General features: G+C 37.5%; 1 protein-coding gene across 7 annotated transcripts in view; it reads left to right on the forward strand.

The window, feature by feature from the left end:
• MPP7 (MAGUK p55 scaffold protein 7) overlaps positions 1–18,131 on the forward strand; it is a 230,649-nt gene that overhangs the window by 179,027 nt on the left and 33,491 nt on the right. For all 7 annotated transcript variants that reach the window (XM_053572981.1, XM_053572980.1, XM_053572985.1 and 4 more), the window contains one exon: positions 17,526–17,696. In XM_053572981.1, the coding sequence (XP_053428956.1) occupies positions 17,526–17,696 (171 nt within the window). The remainder of the gene's footprint in view (positions 1–17,525; positions 17,697–18,131) is intronic.

The following is an 18,131-nucleotide window of genomic DNA, read 5'->3' on the forward strand; positions in this document are numbered from 1 at the left end:
TTGCTCTGGAGAACTTCATACATTCTTTTAAAACGAGATCAGTTTGGGGACTTATGTAAGTTAAGACTGTTCTTTCTAACTAAAGGGTTTACCGTAAAGTTAAAACCAAACACGAAACTGTCCATGTGCCGTTATTTCTTTTAAATAATATCGCTTACTCATCTCTACGATGTGTTTTTCATACTGCCATTTATTTCTTCCTATTTTTTTTTTTTTTTATTGTTGGGGATTCATTGAGGGTACAATGAGCCAGGTGACACTGATTATTTCTTCCTATTCTATGTTGAACCACTGTTAATCCTCATTAAGTTGCACTGCCTAAGTCTAGTACAAATTCCCATTTGTTCCAATATTCAATCATTTCATTAAAGAATGTTACGTTATGTAGGTTAAGTACAGCTATATCAAAAAACACTGCCTTAATATTTTTCTGAAACATAAAATTTATGCAAGGAGAGCACTCTGAGGCGTGCTTTCCAAAGTGACACAGGTTCATTCTTGAATACGAAAGAACTCTGCATAATCTCAACATGTCTGGAATACTACTTGGAAATATTTTTTTCTGACAGAAAGAAACCATTCCTGCTTGGAGAATTTTAGGTTGTACAGACTCAACTTAAAAGAATATATTAAAATTTCAAATCCAATTTTCCCGTCTATTCAGAACTATATTTTTGTATGAAATTTTATGTGTTCGATGCTGTATTTTTTCATGGTTTTGAAAAGTATAAGCATTAATTTCTTCATTAGCTAACGGGCAGAAAATTAAATCCTCAGACGGTTTTTCTCTTTTTTTTATGGTGATGCTGTGCTGTGTTTTGAAAATAGTTAGTGGTATCAGGAAAACTTTTTAAAACCTAAGTAATTTTTTTCTTTGGAAATTGTGAATCGATACACCAGCTTATTCCATTAGCTACTTTGGGGTTGTGTTTTTATTTTTATTTTGAGATGAGCTGAAAGATTCAAAGGTATTTGTGGCATTTGAACATTTCTTTACATGTTACTGAGAGTAACTTTTAACCTATAATATGGTAGAGATGAATTTTATACTACCAACATGTATAAAATTAAAAAAATTAGAAGTTTAGTTAAATATTGGAAATGCATAATATCTGATGTTATTAGATCAGGTTGGTTATGTAAAAGAAATGTAATCAAAGATTGAAAGTGTCTCATCTGAAAAATTATGGGCAATAACCTACGAGTATTTATTTTCTTTGGGTTAGCAGAAAGCCAGGTCCCACTTCTTTGTAGTTGTGTGTGATATACTAAGGCTGTAAGTGTGGCGAGTTACTGTGACTCTTGAAGGCCTATGTATTAACAAACATGTTTGTTCATAAAATGATTACATGCTTTTTATAAAATGCCATCTTAAAAATGGAAAGTTTACGAAAAATGATGTAATTAAAATTATGTATTTTGTATTATAAGTTTACAGTGGAGTTACTTATTTATAGGAGCCAAAGAATGTGATAATTTATAATTTTAAAAAAGATTTCTTACAGGTTTTAGTGGTTTAGTTGTTAAGTTTCTAAACCCTGAGCACTTTTCTTTTTTCATCTTTACTATCTAGGTGAGGTTATCATTCCCTATCTTCCTGGATTCTGATCTTTAATTCTTATCCTGTATTCTCATTTCTGATAGTTTTCCATCATTTTTGCTCTATTGATTTCTTTATATTTGCATTTATAACTATTATGAATATACAAACTTGATCTATTACCATAATCACAAAAATATAGAAGATTAGAACTTGCCTCTGAGACATAACCAAAATGTATTTGCTTGTTCACGCTTATGAACTCTGTGTGTTGGTGTTTTATTTTTCAAATTATGGAATTATATAACATTATAAAAGGTTTGAAGAATAGAATAAATAATGACCTACAGCCTGCCCTACCTAACACAGCCATTATCTTCTTTACACAATTTTTCTATATTTCCACATCCAGACCAATTTTTATACTAGTAACAAAAGCAAAACTCATACTGAAAGTATGGTTAATGTCCAGTTTTTAGCATTTATTATATTAAATGCACTTCTGTGATGCCATGTAGTTTTATAATTAAAAATTTAATGGTTTCAACCCCATTTATTTGAGAAGGTGTTTCATAATTTAATCAATCATTTTTTTACTTCTGTGTATCTTGCTTGCTTCCAAGTATTTTTTTTTACAACTAAGAATATTCATAGCACTTGAAGTTATAGGATAGATGTAATACTTATCTACAATGTGAAACTTATTTTAATAAGAAATGATCCTTTAGGGCCAGCGCCTGTGGCTCAGGAGTGGGGCGCTGGCCCCACATGCTGGAGGTGGCAGGTTCACACCCAGCCCCGGCCAAAAACTGCAAAAAAAAAACAAAAAGAAATGATCCTTTAATTATCTGAATATAATACTTAATGATTCTTATGATTCTTAATTATCTGAATATAGTATTCCTCAGAAGAATATTAATATTAAATTAATATTAATTTAATATTATTATTTAGTATCAATATTAATTAATTAATTAGGATTAGGAATTAATATTAATTATTAATATTGATTAATATTAATTAATATTAGGAATATTAATATTCCTAATATTAATCAATATTAATTCCTAATTAATATTAATTAATATTTAATATTAATATTAATTAATTAATATTATTTAATATTAATATTAAATTAATATTCTTCTGAGGAATACTATTATACAAATGGAGGGTAGTGCTTTTCAGTAGCTTTGAAATGAACAAATTAAAATGACAACTGCCTGAGTTTCATCTTTTACTTAAGAGAAATAACAAAGTCAAATCAGACTGATTAGAAAACTTGCAAAAAATCTTAGTTTCTAGTCACAATCCCAGGTTGTGAAAACATCTTCAATTATAAATGTTTGAGAAAAATCTTTGTGTTTCCTAGCAGTTGAGAGCTTCTTGAGGCCAGTGACATTTCTTACAAGTTTTTTTTTTTATTTTACACATCACCTTGAATATAAGAGGGGTGTAAAAATGTACTTAATTATATTTTTAAAATGTCTTCTTCCAGGGAATAAAAAAAAGCTTGTATTATGATCCCTAAATTAAACTGCTGCTTCTCTTTGATAATTGCTTTATTAAATTATTTCACCATTTTTTCTACTATGCGTCTATGTATGTAGGGTAGTATTTCAGAGTTTCTTCTTGACTTTGTTTTGTCATTTAATACATGAACTGAAGCTTGCCGATCATTTTTTATTACATTAAAATGTCTAAATATGGGCGGCGCCTGTGGTTCAGTGAGTAGGGCGCCGGCCCCATATGCCAAGGGTGGCGGGTTCAAACCCAGCCCCGGCCAAACTGCAACAAAAAAATAGCTGGGCGTTGTGGCGGGCGCCTGTAGTCCCAGCTGCTCGGGAGGCTGAGGCAAGAGAATCGCGTAAGCCCAAGAGTGAGAGGTTGCTGTGAGCTGTGTCACGCCACGGCACTCTACCCAAGGGCGGTACAGTGAGACTCTGTCTCTACAAAAAAAAAAAAAAAAGTCTAAATAAACACATGGTTTGTTTGGGTTTTTTAATTTAGTTTTTTATTAAATCATAACTGTATAAATTTATGGGGTACAGTGTGATGATTTGATATACAATATGGAATGCTTAAATCAAACTAATTAATATAACCATCACATCACTTCCTTTTTTATGGTAAAACATTTATAATTTACTCTTAGTTGTTTTGAAATGTACCTTGTATTGTGCACATTAGGTGAGATCCCACCAAATGCCCTGCCTCCTCCCTCCACTCGCTCTCCCCCTCCCCTCCCTTCTCTTTCCTCTCCCCTTCCTTTTGCTGGACTATATTTATGTTTTATCATTCATATGAATATGTAAGAGATTATAGATTGGTTTTATAATAGTATTGAGTACATAGGATACTTTTTTCCACCCATTCATGAGATACTTTGCTAAGAAGAATATGTTCCAGCTCCATCCATGTAGACATGAAAGAGGTAAAGTCTCCATCTTTCCTTAAGGCTGTATAATATTCCATGGTGTACATATACCACAATTTATTAATCCATTCGTGGATCAATGAGAACTTGGGCTTTTTCCATGAATTAGCAATTATGAATTGGGCTGCACTAAACATTCTGGTACAAATATCTTTGTTATAATGTGATTTTTGGTATTCTGGGTATATGCCTAGTAGAGGAATTATAGGATCGAATGGCAGATCTATTTTTAGATCTCTAAGTGTTCTCCATACATCTTTCCAAAAGGAATGTATTAATTTGCATTCCCACCAGCAGTGTAGAAGTGTTCCCTTTACTCCACATCCATGCCAACATCTCTGGTCTTGGGATTTTTTTTTTTTTTTTTTATTGTTGGGGATTCATTGAGGGTACAATAAGCCAGGTTACACTGATTGCAATTGTTAGGTAAAGTCCCTTTTGCAATCATGTCTTGCCCCGATAAAGTGTGACATACACCAAGGTTGGGATTTTGTGATATGGGCTAATCTTACTGGAGTTAGATGATATCTCAAAGTAGTTTTGATTTGCATTTCTCTGATGATTAAAGATGATGAGCATTTTTTCATATGTCTGCAAGCTGTGCACCTGTCTTCTTCAGAGAAGTTTCTCTTGAAGTCCCTTGCCCAGCCTGCAGTGGGATCACTTGTTCTTTTCTTGCTTATACGTTTGATTTCTCTGTGGATTCTGATTATTAAACCTTTGTCGGAGACATAACCTGCAAATATCTTCTCCCATTCTGAGGGCTGTTTGCTTGCTTTACTTACTGTGTTCTTGGCTGTGCAGAAGCTTTTTAGTTTGATCAGGTCCCAGTAGTGTATTTTTGAAGCTGCTTCAATTGCCTGAGTGATCCTCCTCATAAAATACTCACCCAGACCAAATTCTTTAAGGGGTTTCCCTGCACTCTCTTCTAGTATTTTTATAGTTTCATGTCTTAAGTTTAAATCTTTAATCCAGTGTGATTAACTATCTTAGTTAATGGTGAAAGGTGTGGGTCCAGTTTCAATCTTCTACAGGTTGCCAGCCAGTTCACCCAGCACCATTTGATAAATAGGGAACCTTTTCCCCACTGAATGTTTTTAATTGGCTTGTCAAAGATCAAATAACAGTAAGTAGCTGGATTCATGTCTTGGTTCTCTATTCTGTTCCAGACATCTACTTCTCTATTTTTGCACCAGTCCCATGCTGTTTTGATCACTATCGATTTACAGTATAGTCTGAGGTCTGGTAGCGTGATTCCTCCTGCTTTGTTTTTATTTCTGAGTAATGTCTTGGCTATTCAAAATTTTTTCTGATTCCATATAAAATGAATTTTTTTTTAAAGATCTTTAAAGTATGACAGTGGAGCTTTAATAGGAATTAAATTAAAATTGTATATTGCTTTGGGTAGTATGGACATTTTAACAATGTTGATTCTTCCCAGCCATGAGCATGGTATGTTTTTCCATTTGTTAACATTTTCAGCTATTTCTTTTCTTAGAGTTTCATAGTTCTCTTTATAGAGATCTTTCACATCCTTTGTTAGATAAACTCCCAAATATTTCATCTTCTTTGGCACTACTTTGAACGGAATAAATAGAGTCCTTAACTGTTTTTTCAGCTTGACTATTGTTGGTATATATAAATGCTACCGATTTATGAATGGTGATTTTGTAACCTGAGATGCTGCTGTGTTCCTTGATCACTTCAAAGAGTTTTGTAGTAGAATCCCTGGTGTTTTCCACAATCATATCATCTGCGAAGAGCGAAAGTTTGATCTCTTCTGACCCTATGTGGATACCCTTCATCGCCTTTTCTTCCCTAATTGCAGTGGCTAAAACTTCCATTACAATGTTAAAGAGCAGTGGAGACAACGGGCAGCCTTGTCTGGTTCCTGATCTGAGTGAAAATGATTTCAATTTAACTCCATTCAATACGATGTTGGCTGTCAGTTTGCTGTAGATGGCCACTATCATTTTAAGAAATATCCCTTCTATACCAATTTTCTTAAGTGTTCTGATCATGAAGCGATGCTGGATATTATCAAAAGCTTTTTCTGCATCAATTGAGAGAATCATATGGTCTTTGTTTTTTAATTTGTTTATATGCTGAATTATACTTACAGATTTACATATATTGAACCAGCCTTGAGACCCTGAGATAAAACCAACTTGGTCCTGATGTATAATTTATTTGATGTGTTGCTGGATTCTGTTTGTTAGGATCTTGTTGAATATTTTTGCATCTATATTCATTAGTGATATTGGTCTATAATTTTCTTCTCTTGTTGGGTCTTTTCCTGATTTGGGGATCAGGGTGATGTTTGCTTCATGGAACATGTTGGGTACTCTTCCTTCTTTTTCTACATTTTGGAACAGGTTGAGTAATATACGTACTAATTCCTCTTTAAAGGTTTGGTAGAATTCTGACATGAAACCATCTGGTCCCGAGCTTTTCTTTTTAGGGAGATTTTGTATGGTTGATGCTATTTCCGAACTTGATATGGGCCTGTTCAACATTTCCACTTGATTCTGGCTAAGTCTTAGAAGGTGATGTGCTTCCAAGTATTGGTCAATTTCCTTCAGATTTTCATATTTCTGAGAATAAAGTTTCTTGTAATATTCATTAAGGATTTTTTGAATTTCTGAGGAGTCTGTTGTTATTTCGTCTTTGTCGTTCCTGATTGATGAGATTAGAGATTTTATTCTTTTTTTTTTCCTGGTGAGGTTAGCCAAAGGTTTATCTATTTTATTGACCTTTTCAAAAAACCAACTTTTTGATTTATTGATCTGTTGTATAATTCTTTTGTTTTCAATTTCATTTAATTCTGCTCTAATTTTGGTTCTTTCTTTTCTTCTACTGGGTTTGGGGTTGGAATGTTCTTCCTTTTCCAGTTGCTTGAGATGTCCCATTAAGTTGTTAACTTCCCCTCTTTCCCTTCTCTTGAGGAAGGCTTGCAGTGCTATAAATTTCCTTCTTAGGACTGCTTTTGTGGTATCCCAGAGGTTCTGATAATTTGTGTCTTCATTGTCGTTTTGTTCCAAAAATTTGGCAATTTCCTTCTTAATCTCATCTCTGACCCAGCTATCGTTCAGCATAAGGTTATTTAACTTCCATGTTTTTGTATGAGTATGCAGATTCCTGTTGTTACTGAGTTCAACTTTTATTCCATGGTGGTCTGAGAAGATGCAAGGAATAATTTCTATTCCTTTAAATTTACTGAGGTTAGACTTGTGACCTAAGATGTGATCGATTTTGGAGTATGTTCCGTGGGCTGATGAGAAGTATATGTATTCGGTTTTGTTGGGATGAAATGTTCTGTAGATGTCTGCTAAATACAAATGTTGGATGTTTAGGTTTAAATCTAAAATTTCTTTGCTCAGCTTCTTATTGGAGGATCGATCCAACACTGCCAAAAGAGTGTTGAAATCTCCGACTTTTATGGAGCTGGAGAAAATCAAGTTGCTCATGTCTGTTAGAGTTTCTCTTATAAATTGAGGTGCATTCTGGTTGGGTGCATAGATATGAATAATTGAGGTCTCATCATATTGAGTATTACTCTTAACAAATAAGAAGTGACCATTCTTATCCTTCCTTACTTTTGTTTGTTTAAAGTCTATTGTATCTGCAAATAGATTTGGAACACCTGCTTTTTTCTCATTACCATTTGCCTGAAATATGGATGACTATCCTTTCACCCTGAGTCTATATTTATCTTTTAAGGTAAGATGTGACTCTTGTATGCACAAAATATCTGGCCTGAGTTTTTGTATCCAGTCAGCTAACCTGTGCCTCTTTAGAGGACAGTTTAAGCCGTTCACATTAATGGAGAATATTGGTAAGTCTGATAAAATTCTGGGTATCGATTTTTTCGAAATTCCAGTGGACATTTTTAATCCTTTCGCCACTGTGGAAGTTGGAGTTTGACCAAAAGTTTCTGAGTGAGTTTATTTTTGTGGTAGAGGATTGGGCTGGTCATTATGGAGGATAGGTCTGAGAATATCCTGAAGAGCTGGTTTGGTTATGGCAAATTTCTTCAACATATGAATGTCATTAAAGTGTTTAATTTCTCCATCATAAATGAAACTCAGTTTAGCTGGATACAAGATCCAGGGTTGAAGGTTATTTTGCTTTAGGAGATTAAAAGTCAATGACCACCCTCTTCTGGCTTAAAAAGTTTCAGCAGATAGATCTGTAGTCATTCTAATATTTTTCCCTTTGTAGGTAATGGATTTCTTACGTCTGGCTGCTTTCAGAATGTTCTCATTCATATTAACTTTAGTGAAGTTAATTAGATATGCCTGGAGGATGTCTTATTCAGATTGAGTCGTGCTGGGGTTCTGAAACCATCTGCTGTCTGAATTTCAGAATCTCTTGGCATGTCTGGAAAATTCTCTTTCATAATTTCATGGAGAAAGGCCTCTGTGCCTTGTGAGGCCACTTCATCACTTTCAGGGATTCCAGTGAGGCGGATATTAGCCTTCGTCGAATTATCCTGGAGCTCTCTGAGAGAACGATCCATTTTTGCTCTCCATTTCTCTTCCTCTTTGAGAGTTTGGGAGCATTCAAAGGCTTTATTTTCAATGTCAGAAATCCTTTCTTCTGCTTGCTCCACTCTGTGACTGAGGGATTCTACTGTATTTTCCAGATCTTTGAGGGCTACAAATTCTTGCTTTAGTGCTTCAAAATGTTGGTGGTTTTGTCTTTAAATTCGTTAAATTCTTGAGACAACTTTTGAATTTCTCCTCGAATTTCTAATTCCGACATTTGAATTGGTCCTTGAATTTCTAATTCTAAATTTTCCTCCATTCTATCAATCTTGTGTGCAATCCAAATTCTGAATTCGATTTCTGACATCTCGGCCAGCTGTTTATGAATGGGATCTTCAGTTACATCTGCCATATCATTCCTTGGGGGGGTGGATCTATTTTGGTTATTCATGTTACCAGAGTTTTCCCGCTGATTCCTCCTCATGATTGTTTTACGCCGTTTGATTTTTCCCCTGGAGTTTTGTCGAGGACCTGTGCAGTGCTACAGCCTGAGAAACTGGGGACCTGTTTGGTGTGGTCGGGCTAAGTGGTTCTGTCTTGTTTTCAGCTGGTCTCTATTCGACCCTAGTGAAACAGTTACTCTGGGTTGAAGTCTCAGCTGTAGAAAAATAGCAGCAATTAAGTCACCCCACCCACCACAGGCAACAATTGGAAAAGGAAATCAAACTTTCCTACAACCACACACCCAGGGCACCACCTGCATAGTCCTCGGGCAATTGGCTCAGTTCAAAAGGTCCAAATCAATTCTCAGTCAGCAGCTGTCTCAGGCAGGAGAGTTTAAAAGGTCTCTGGCAACTGGATCTCAGGGGTCTGGTGACAACTCAGATATGGCTTGCTCCGGTGTGCTGTGGAGTCAGGAGGACCCACCCAGCAAATAGATCAGTCTGGGAAGGTTGATGCCTCCTTCCCCACCTTGCACCTCTGTCACACCCGGTCACTGATAGCCCCGCAGGGCTATGACCGAGTTGCCTGTAGTGAACAGATATTCCAGGGGTTTGCACCTGCCTGAATCATAAGGAAATCTATTTCTGCTCAGCCAGGCTGCTGTACTTTGCCTCTATCTAACAGGGGGAGGTGAGGCCTGACAACCTCGGGCACTTGATGGAGGCTGGTGGGTGTTCACTCAGTTCCAGCTCTGCCCAATTGTTGTTACTGACAGAACAGAACAGAACAACTTTGTGGGAATTTGTTTCTGTCCCTGCTAAATTCCTCTGCAGAAGAGAAGCTGTTTTGAGTTCCCAGAGCCTGCACCTCAGGCCCTGTCTTTACTCCTGCAGGTTTGTATTCGGTTAGCTGTCAGTTCTAGCCTCCTGTCTTCCTTTGTCTATAGGCTGACGATCCCCTGAGGGCTGGCTGCATCTTAGGCTCAGTAAAGTGATCCTCTGGGTCAGCCCCACCCTGGGAACTTCCCGGCTCTGCGCGTGCATTTCTAGTCCCCGCGCTGCACCCAGGCCGGTACCACCTCAGGCAAACCCTTTATTCACAGAGCCTGCATTTCTGTCCCAGATCTGTTCCGTGGTGGTTGCCACCTTAGTAGATGCCCGGCCTCCTCTGGTTGCCCAGGGAGACAGGGGGTGTGGCTTCAGAATATCGGGGAGTGAGCTCTATTGTTGTCAAAAGGGGGCTGATGCTCTGCGCCTTGGTGCACCACCACTCCAGTGTGGTTCCCTCTAGCCAACCGTCCTCTCCTCACTCCTGTGCCGCAGAGTCAGCACTGACCAGCTGCAGTTTAGGCCCTGTCCACACCCCTCAAGAAATCACCCAAGAATCTGGACTCTTGGGGGACAGGCCTCCAGACCTCAGAGTGAGAGTGGAGGGGAGTGCTGGGAGCTCAAATTTGCAGGTAGAGAATATATATAGTTTTATACAGTTTTATGCCTGGCAGGAGAACACCGTGGCAGCCTAGTAGGGGAGCTAGGTCCAGTTTTTAGAGGGTCTCTCCCGTGGAGTGTAGTGGGAGGACCTTTGAACTCTGCTTGTTTGTTTGTGGGGCACTCCAAGCCATTCTCATGGGGGAGGGGACTCCTGTCCGCTTTGTGATGGATTTTGTACCTTTTGTTTGTATCCTTGGATTCGCAGCTTGCCTCAGTAGGGTTTATGTGCGTTCTTCAACTTTCTCTCTTGGTGCAGCTCTGATCCACCAGGTTGCTTGCTAAATTTTCTTTAACTCTCCTTCTGGACAGGAGCCTATGTGGAAAGCTGGCTTCAGTCAACCATCTTGTCTCCGCCCTCTATCTTTTTTTAATGGCTGAATAGTATTCCATAGTGTGCATATACAATTTGTTAATCCATTCATGGGTTGATGGGCATGTGGGCTGCTTCCACGACTTGGCAATTATGAGTTGGGCTATAATGTACATTCTGGTGCAAATGTATTTGTTGTAGAATTTTTGTTCATGTGGATAGATACCTAGTAATGGAATTGTGAGATCAGATGGCAGGTCAACTTTTACTTCCTTAAGAATTCTCCATTCTTCTTTCCAAAAAGGCTGTATTAGTTTGCAATCCCACCAGCAGTGTAGAAGTGTTCCCTTCTCTCCACATCCATGCCAACATCTGCGGTTTGGGGATTTGTGATGAAATACATGGTTTGTTATTCCTCCCTTACGGAGTTGCTGTGAGCATTAAATAAATTAATCTACATATAGCATTTCAAATAGTGCCTGTTGCCCAGTAAGTGCTCAATAAATACCAACTCTCACCCCCATTTATATGTTGTTTTAATTTAATTAATATTATTAATAAGAGAATGAGCTAAATTCAGACTGCAAATTATCTTTTTCTGACATAATGTACAATCTGGTACTTTAGTACAACATGTGTGAAAACATAAAGTAGTAAAAGGATTTTTCATTAAGTACTCCAGGGACCACTGGCTAATCATTTATAAAAATATAAAGTTACAACCACACTTCACAAGCTTGATCTCATGATTAGATCTGAGTAATTCCAGATGGGATAAACAAAATTAAGTATAAAACTCTGCAACCTGTTTTTGAAAACTTAAGAAAATATAGGTGAACAGTTATCAGACCTGAGGATAAGAAAATCATCAAAACAGTTATGATTGTCATAACTATTTTCATGACGATCATAAAAACAGAGGAAAGAAATTTACAGTTTTCAACACATAAATATTTTAAATTTCTTTGTGATAAAAGTTAAAAAGAAAATTGAAAAAGTTGAAAACCTTTACAAGTCTTTGCAACAATAGAGCTCATGATCTTATTAAAAGATACGTGTGTGTATGTATTTATGAAGACCTTATTCAAGGTGTGAGCAAAATGTGTTAATTCACTGAAGAAATGAGAAATGCAAATGAGTAATAAACCCGAAAAGCACTTTAACCCAGCTGGGTGCGGTGGCTCACACCTGTGATCCTAGCACTCTGGGAAGCTAAGGCAGATGGACTGCTTGAGCTCAGGAGTTCAAGACCAGCCTGAGCAAGAGCGAGATCCCATCTCTATTAAAAATAGAAAGACTGAGGCAGGAAGATGGCTGAGCCTAGGAGTTTGAGGTTGCTGTGAGCTATGATGGTGCCATGGCACTCTAGCCTGGACAAGAGACTGAGGCTCTGTCTCAAAAAACAAAACAGAAAACAGTTAGTTCAACCCCACTAACAGTTGAAATAACAGTGATGTACAATTTTCACTTGTCAAAACACTAAAGATTTTAAAGAAGTGATTTGAAGCCCTTTTTGTGAGAGAGTGGCAAAATGAGCAATTGTACAGAGTGCTGGTAGAAGTGGACGTGGTTAACTGATCTGGGAAGTGTCTGAACAGGATCTGCGTAGCTTCTAGCAATTTGTCCCAATGAAACTACCAGAGGGGAAAAAAAAAAACTACCAGTGACCCAGAATAAAGGTATGTTCACTGCTGTCTTACTGGAATAAGGAACAAACAAGCAACTTAAATCTCTGCCTTTATAGCTAAAACACTCTTTTTTTACTTCAAACAAAGCTGTAAATTAAATGATAAGTTAACAAGTCATCATAAATTGTATCTACTGGAAAATATTAGATAAGCAGCGTCTGCGATTGGGGCTGCAGCTGCTGTCTCACTCTGCAGTCACTTTCCTATTGTAATAAAGTAAACGTGCTGTTCTTTTCAAAAACACAAATCTCTAGCAGCTGTGGGTAAGCTTTCTGGAAAAAGCCTGTCCATAAAAATGTTGAGCCAATTATAAATTACGAAAACGTGAAATATAAGGAAAAAGCATATTTTGTGCAAAACTGTTCCTTTGCTCTAAGTGAAAAAAAGCCACTCCTTGCTAACACTTTTGCAATGAAAACGAACTGAAATTAAATAGGTTCACATTTATCTTAAAGAATCCTCTGCTTGCTTTCAATTCCAGGTCACACTTTTTGGTCTCTTTTTTAATAAGCTACCCAAGTAAGATTTGATGGCAAAACATTGTTAAGCCCCCTCCCCCCCCCTTCCTGACTTAGAATTTGCTCTCCAAATTGAAGCTTGGTCTTACCTAAGGTAAACTGACACATCATTATTTTACTGAAATTGGAAAATTACACTCCCTGGAAGGGCAGGCTCAGTGCACCACCACCTTTAACTACCCACGGAGGACAGATGCTGGGAAAATCGCCGTTTGTGGCATAGGGTGGAGGGGGAATGAGAAATAATAAATAAATACTTTGGATTTTATGTCTTTTGTTATATCTTTTGTTCTGGCTATTTTATTGGTTATTCTAGGCTGTTTTTTCCCCCCTTGTTTTCTTACCCTGCGTGTGTGTCTATTCACATGGTGAAAAATAATACTATGAAAAATAGTATTAATGATGGGTGGATACTTTCTGGACAGCCCTCTGGACAGCCCTTGTGTGTATATATGCATATGATATTGTATGTATCTGTGTGTGTAAATACAAAGCATTTATATGTGTACGTAGATCAGGGGAGTAAGTAAGAGGTGAGCTAAGAGGGAAGAATGCTTGTCATATTTAAATATGGTAACAAGTAACATACATCCCAAGAAAGAGACTCTTTGGAAAAAATATTTAACAACATACTAAACCTTTCCATTGTATTTCAAATGCATTACACCTTGTTAAGGACATTTTAAATCCTTAACACATTTAAATCTGGCTTTAATTTTAATATTTTGTCTCTTTTACAACATCAGCCAATTTAAAACTTACTAATGAGCCTCTTAATTTACTTTGCCCTTTTTTGGCTAGACTCTGTGCTCTGGGAATACAGGGGCTACGTGTTCCTCCCTTCAAGATTCTTCCAGGCAGTGGGAGGCATGACCAAGTGCAAATCTGTGCCTAACACATGTGAGCTTGTTCCATGTGCCAGGGAAGGGGACCAAATGATTTGCTGTTTAATCCTTGACCACCCTGTGAGGTAGATACTACTATTGTCTGCATTTTTAAGTGAGAAAATTAACCACAGAGAAGCTTTTTAAAAAACTTCCCAAGTCCTAAGCGGGGTGCGGTGGTTCATGCCTGTAATCCTAGCACTCTGGGAGGCCAAGGCAGGTGGATCACTTGAGTTCTCGAGTTCAAGGCCATCCTGAGCAAGAGTGTGACCCCCATCTCTACTAAAAATGAAAAAACTAAGGCAGGAGGATCTCTTGAGCCCAGGAGTTTGAGGTTGCTGTGAGCTATACAGCCATGGCACTCTACCAAGGGCAACAGAGTGAAACTCTTATCTCAAAAAAAATTAAAGAATAATAAAAATGCTACTAAAAAAAAAAAAAAACCAAGTCGCCCACAGCTGGTAAGTAAATGGTGGAACCTAGCACTGGCCCAGCCCCGCCACCTCCTTCTCTTACTTGGTAACACTCTGTGACTGGTGGCTCCTATAGGGTCCCTGTGGTGACCTGATGGCCTTTTTTCTTTTGTTTTGTAAAATAGGCTATTGATCGAGGTGCTGAATACCCTTGTGTGAATGCCACCATATTGGTAGTCTACTGAAAAACTGATGTGAATGAGTATAATGTGTGATAGTGACAGCTGTGCCCTGCTGAGACCAGGCAGAGAGAAGGCCCAGATGACCCAAAGTTCCTTCCAGCTCTAAGGCTTTGGCATATGAAGACTGCATAAGCAGTCCTGTTTTGTTCTTTTGGCCAGCTCTTAGACATTTAACTCTGGTGAAAATACCAAATGTGTCACTCTTTGTTGAAAATTGTATTAAGAAGATGAAACAGGAATAATAGTAGGGTTTTCGTTGTTGACTATTAAAATTACTCAAATTTGGTTAAGTTGCTTCAAGCCCCTATTCTGCCTGTAGCAAGCGTTACACAGCTGACACCACCACAGCCATTGTAACGCGGTCCCAGCTTCGACTTCCCTACAACCTCACTTTAGGAATCTGATACCTTCCCTCTTTCCCCCATTCTCTTTATTGTTCATGATGAAAGCAAAAACTTCAGTGGATTATAAAGACTCTGTTAGGTAAACACACTGAGATTCAGGATTTTGCAGTGATCCCCTGATCATAAATGTTTCATGTTTTCACTTTTGGACTTTAGTTTACTTTGCATGAAGCACCTCATTCCATCCATCCCTGTGCCTAAAGTCAGTAGTGACTAGAGGAAAGCCCGCCCTCCATAAGAGGAACAATTGTGAAGGAATTTAAAGCTCTACCTGCTTGTCCTATAATTGCCTCTCAGGAGGGAAGATCTGTGGAACCTGAAATCGGAACACTTGGAAATACCAGCCTTCTCTGCTTCCTAGTTAGAATAGCTCACGGGTCATTTTTGTGCTAAAATATAAGCCCTAATCCACTGGCCTCCAGTCTGGGCCAACATTCACCAGTGACAGAGTCGGGGGCAGAGCTGGAATCGCTAAATTCTGCTGGTTTGGAAGAGATCACCCTTGTCTGAGAACCACTGCATCAAAGCATGGGGTGTAGTTGTAAGGGATTTGGCTGCTTCTGGTGTGGTGTGTGAAGATTCTATGACAGAGGGGATCCTTTTTCTGGGTTCTTATGAATCTTTCCCAATAACCTAAACAATGAGAGAAGCAAAGAGTAACACATGACTTTTCCTTTGACCCTTTACAAAAAGGCTGGAATTCCCTCTGCACCTGTGGCTTTAAAATCCATACATCTTCTAGAACCAGGATGACACATTTCCGCTTTTGTATTCTTCAGATCTCATCTCTTTCTGTAAGACACCAACGTGTTTCACCCTTCATTCTGTTCACGCCTCCTCTTTACCTTTTACTATCGTCCTTATTCGAAATCGTCTATCAATAACATTTTTCCCTCAAATAACCCAAGTATCTCCTCAAAATAAGACTCTTGGAGGACCGCAGAAATATATTATCGTAGGAATTTTTATCACTCCATTCTTTGTCCCTTAACTGGTTTTTATTAAACTCTGAATCCGTCAGGTGAGTTATGTAACTCTGGTCAATGATAATTGTTTTTTAATGCTGTATTTATTTTGAATCCTGTTAATTTCGTGAACCCAGTGGTAATAACCATTCACTTCCTTTGTGCAGTCATCTCTCAGTGTCTCTGCAGGATTGGTTTCAGGACCCCCTTGGATATCAAAATCCACAGACACTCATGTGTACATATATGTATAAAAAATGGCCTAGTATTTACAAATAACCTATGCACATCATCCTGTATACTAAATGAAAAATCTGTAGGTTACTTATCATATCTAATACAATAGATATGCGATATAAATAGTTAAACTATATTTAGGGTATAATGGCAACAAAAAAAAAATCTGTACGTGTTCAGTACAGATTCACTGTTTTCCTAAACATTTCAATCTGTGATTGAATCTATGGATCCTGAACCCACAGATTCCAAAACTGACTGTATTTCCTAAAATCCACATAGATGAGTTATTACATATTTGCATTTTGTTCAAAAAACCCCGATTTTTGAAAAGTTCTCTACTTACCTAATTTGATCAAGAGTTTATTTTTTTACCTTTAAAAAGGTACGTGCATTCTATTTTGCACTATGAAGTTGATACAGAATATGTGTTATGTTTTATTAAACAGACTATTTTCTTTCCTCTTACCATCTGAGTTTTTTAGGGCATGCAGAGGTTGGTTAAGTAGAGAAGTGATTGCATGTATTACTAAATTCTTGAACTATGTGTCTAGTTACTATCCCTTTTCTAGAAAGGAAATGAAATGTGACTTGATGAAAAGAAGGAGCTTTAGCCTACTAAGCTTCTTAAGGGCACCCAGTCAATAATACCGGGGAGCCGGCAAGGGCTTTTTAAGCAGACGTGAAATCTATACTTAAATATTTAACAATGATTTTAGTAAAACTTAATTTTGATAAGAGTACATAATAGAGACTAAAATTTATTTCTTCATTTCCTATGTTTCAAATTATGAGTGTAGCATTTCCATCTGAGAAAAACCCCAGGGCTCGGTCATTTTCCTCTGGAGTCCAGTTAAAGTTAAATGACTTGCTTAGGACCTACCCATTATTGACTGAGCCTGATTCATGAAACCGGCATATTTAATACTATAGTCTTTCTAATTTAGTTTTCTACTTATTTAACAGTTGATGCTATCTGGGCCTCAGATATGTGGTTAGGTTGTGCTTAGACTATAATACATTTTGTTACTATTTATGAATGAGAGAAATTGTTATTTATTTTTAAAATGCTTTCAAATAGTTCTTTCAAAAACTTTCTCATATCAAATATGTTCACTAGTTCATGGTAAATTATGTTTTCTGACTCATTTTGCTGTATTACACAGTTACTTCACTCAATGATTTCTGAAAAGCACTCTTTATGAGTTAGAGCCAAATATGTGTATGGTATTATAACTACATTGACAAATATTAGATAATTCTCTTAAATAAATTGTTTATTATTTAAGTATTATTTTTATTACTAATTATTTAGTATTTAATTTTTTCTCTTACTAAATACACTTGTAACAATATCATGGTGAATAAAATCCAACCCAATGTTGAGGGTTTCTTATTTTTGTCTTTTGGGGTTTTCCTTTTTTGGTTCCTATTGCTGAAAACTTGTCTATTTTTAATATTTGCAGCTGGTTTTAGGAGAAGTTTTCGTCTCAGTAGAAGAGATAAGAAAACAAATAAATCCATGTATGAATGCAGGAAGAGCGATCAGTATGACACCGCAGACGTCCCCACCTATGAAGAAGTGACACCGTATCGGCGGCAGAGTAATGAGAAATACAGGCTTGTTGTCTTGGTTGGTAAGTGTGTGGTTTTGTGTGTAATTCTGAGGAAACAGGTGAAGCTGTAAGAATTTAACTTCAAAGCACATCCTCCTTGAAGTTTTCAGGCTAAAAATCCCCTCCTCTTGAACACTTTTTGTCTGGTCGCTAACTTGAAATACTTTGTGTTTTGTATTTAGATGAGTTTCAGAGACTTTTAAGATTGTCTGGACAGCACCAGGGGCTCAGTGAGTAGGGCATGGGCCCCATATGTCGAGGGTGGCAGGTTCAAACCCAGCCCTGGCCAAACAGCAACAGAAAAATAGCCGGGCATTGTGCCAGGCGCCTGTAGTCCCAGCTACTCAGGAGGCTGAGGCAAGAGAACTGCCTAAGCCCAGGAGTTGGAGGTTACTGTGAGCTGTGACACCACAGCACTCTACTAAAGGTAACAAAGTGAGACTCTCATCTCTAAAA

The sequence above is a fragment of the Nycticebus coucang genome, chromosome 20 (assembly GCF_027406575.1).
Source record: "Nycticebus coucang isolate mNycCou1 chromosome 20, mNycCou1.pri, whole genome shotgun sequence".
NCBI lineage: Eukaryota > Metazoa > Chordata > Mammalia > Primates > Lorisidae > Nycticebus > Nycticebus coucang.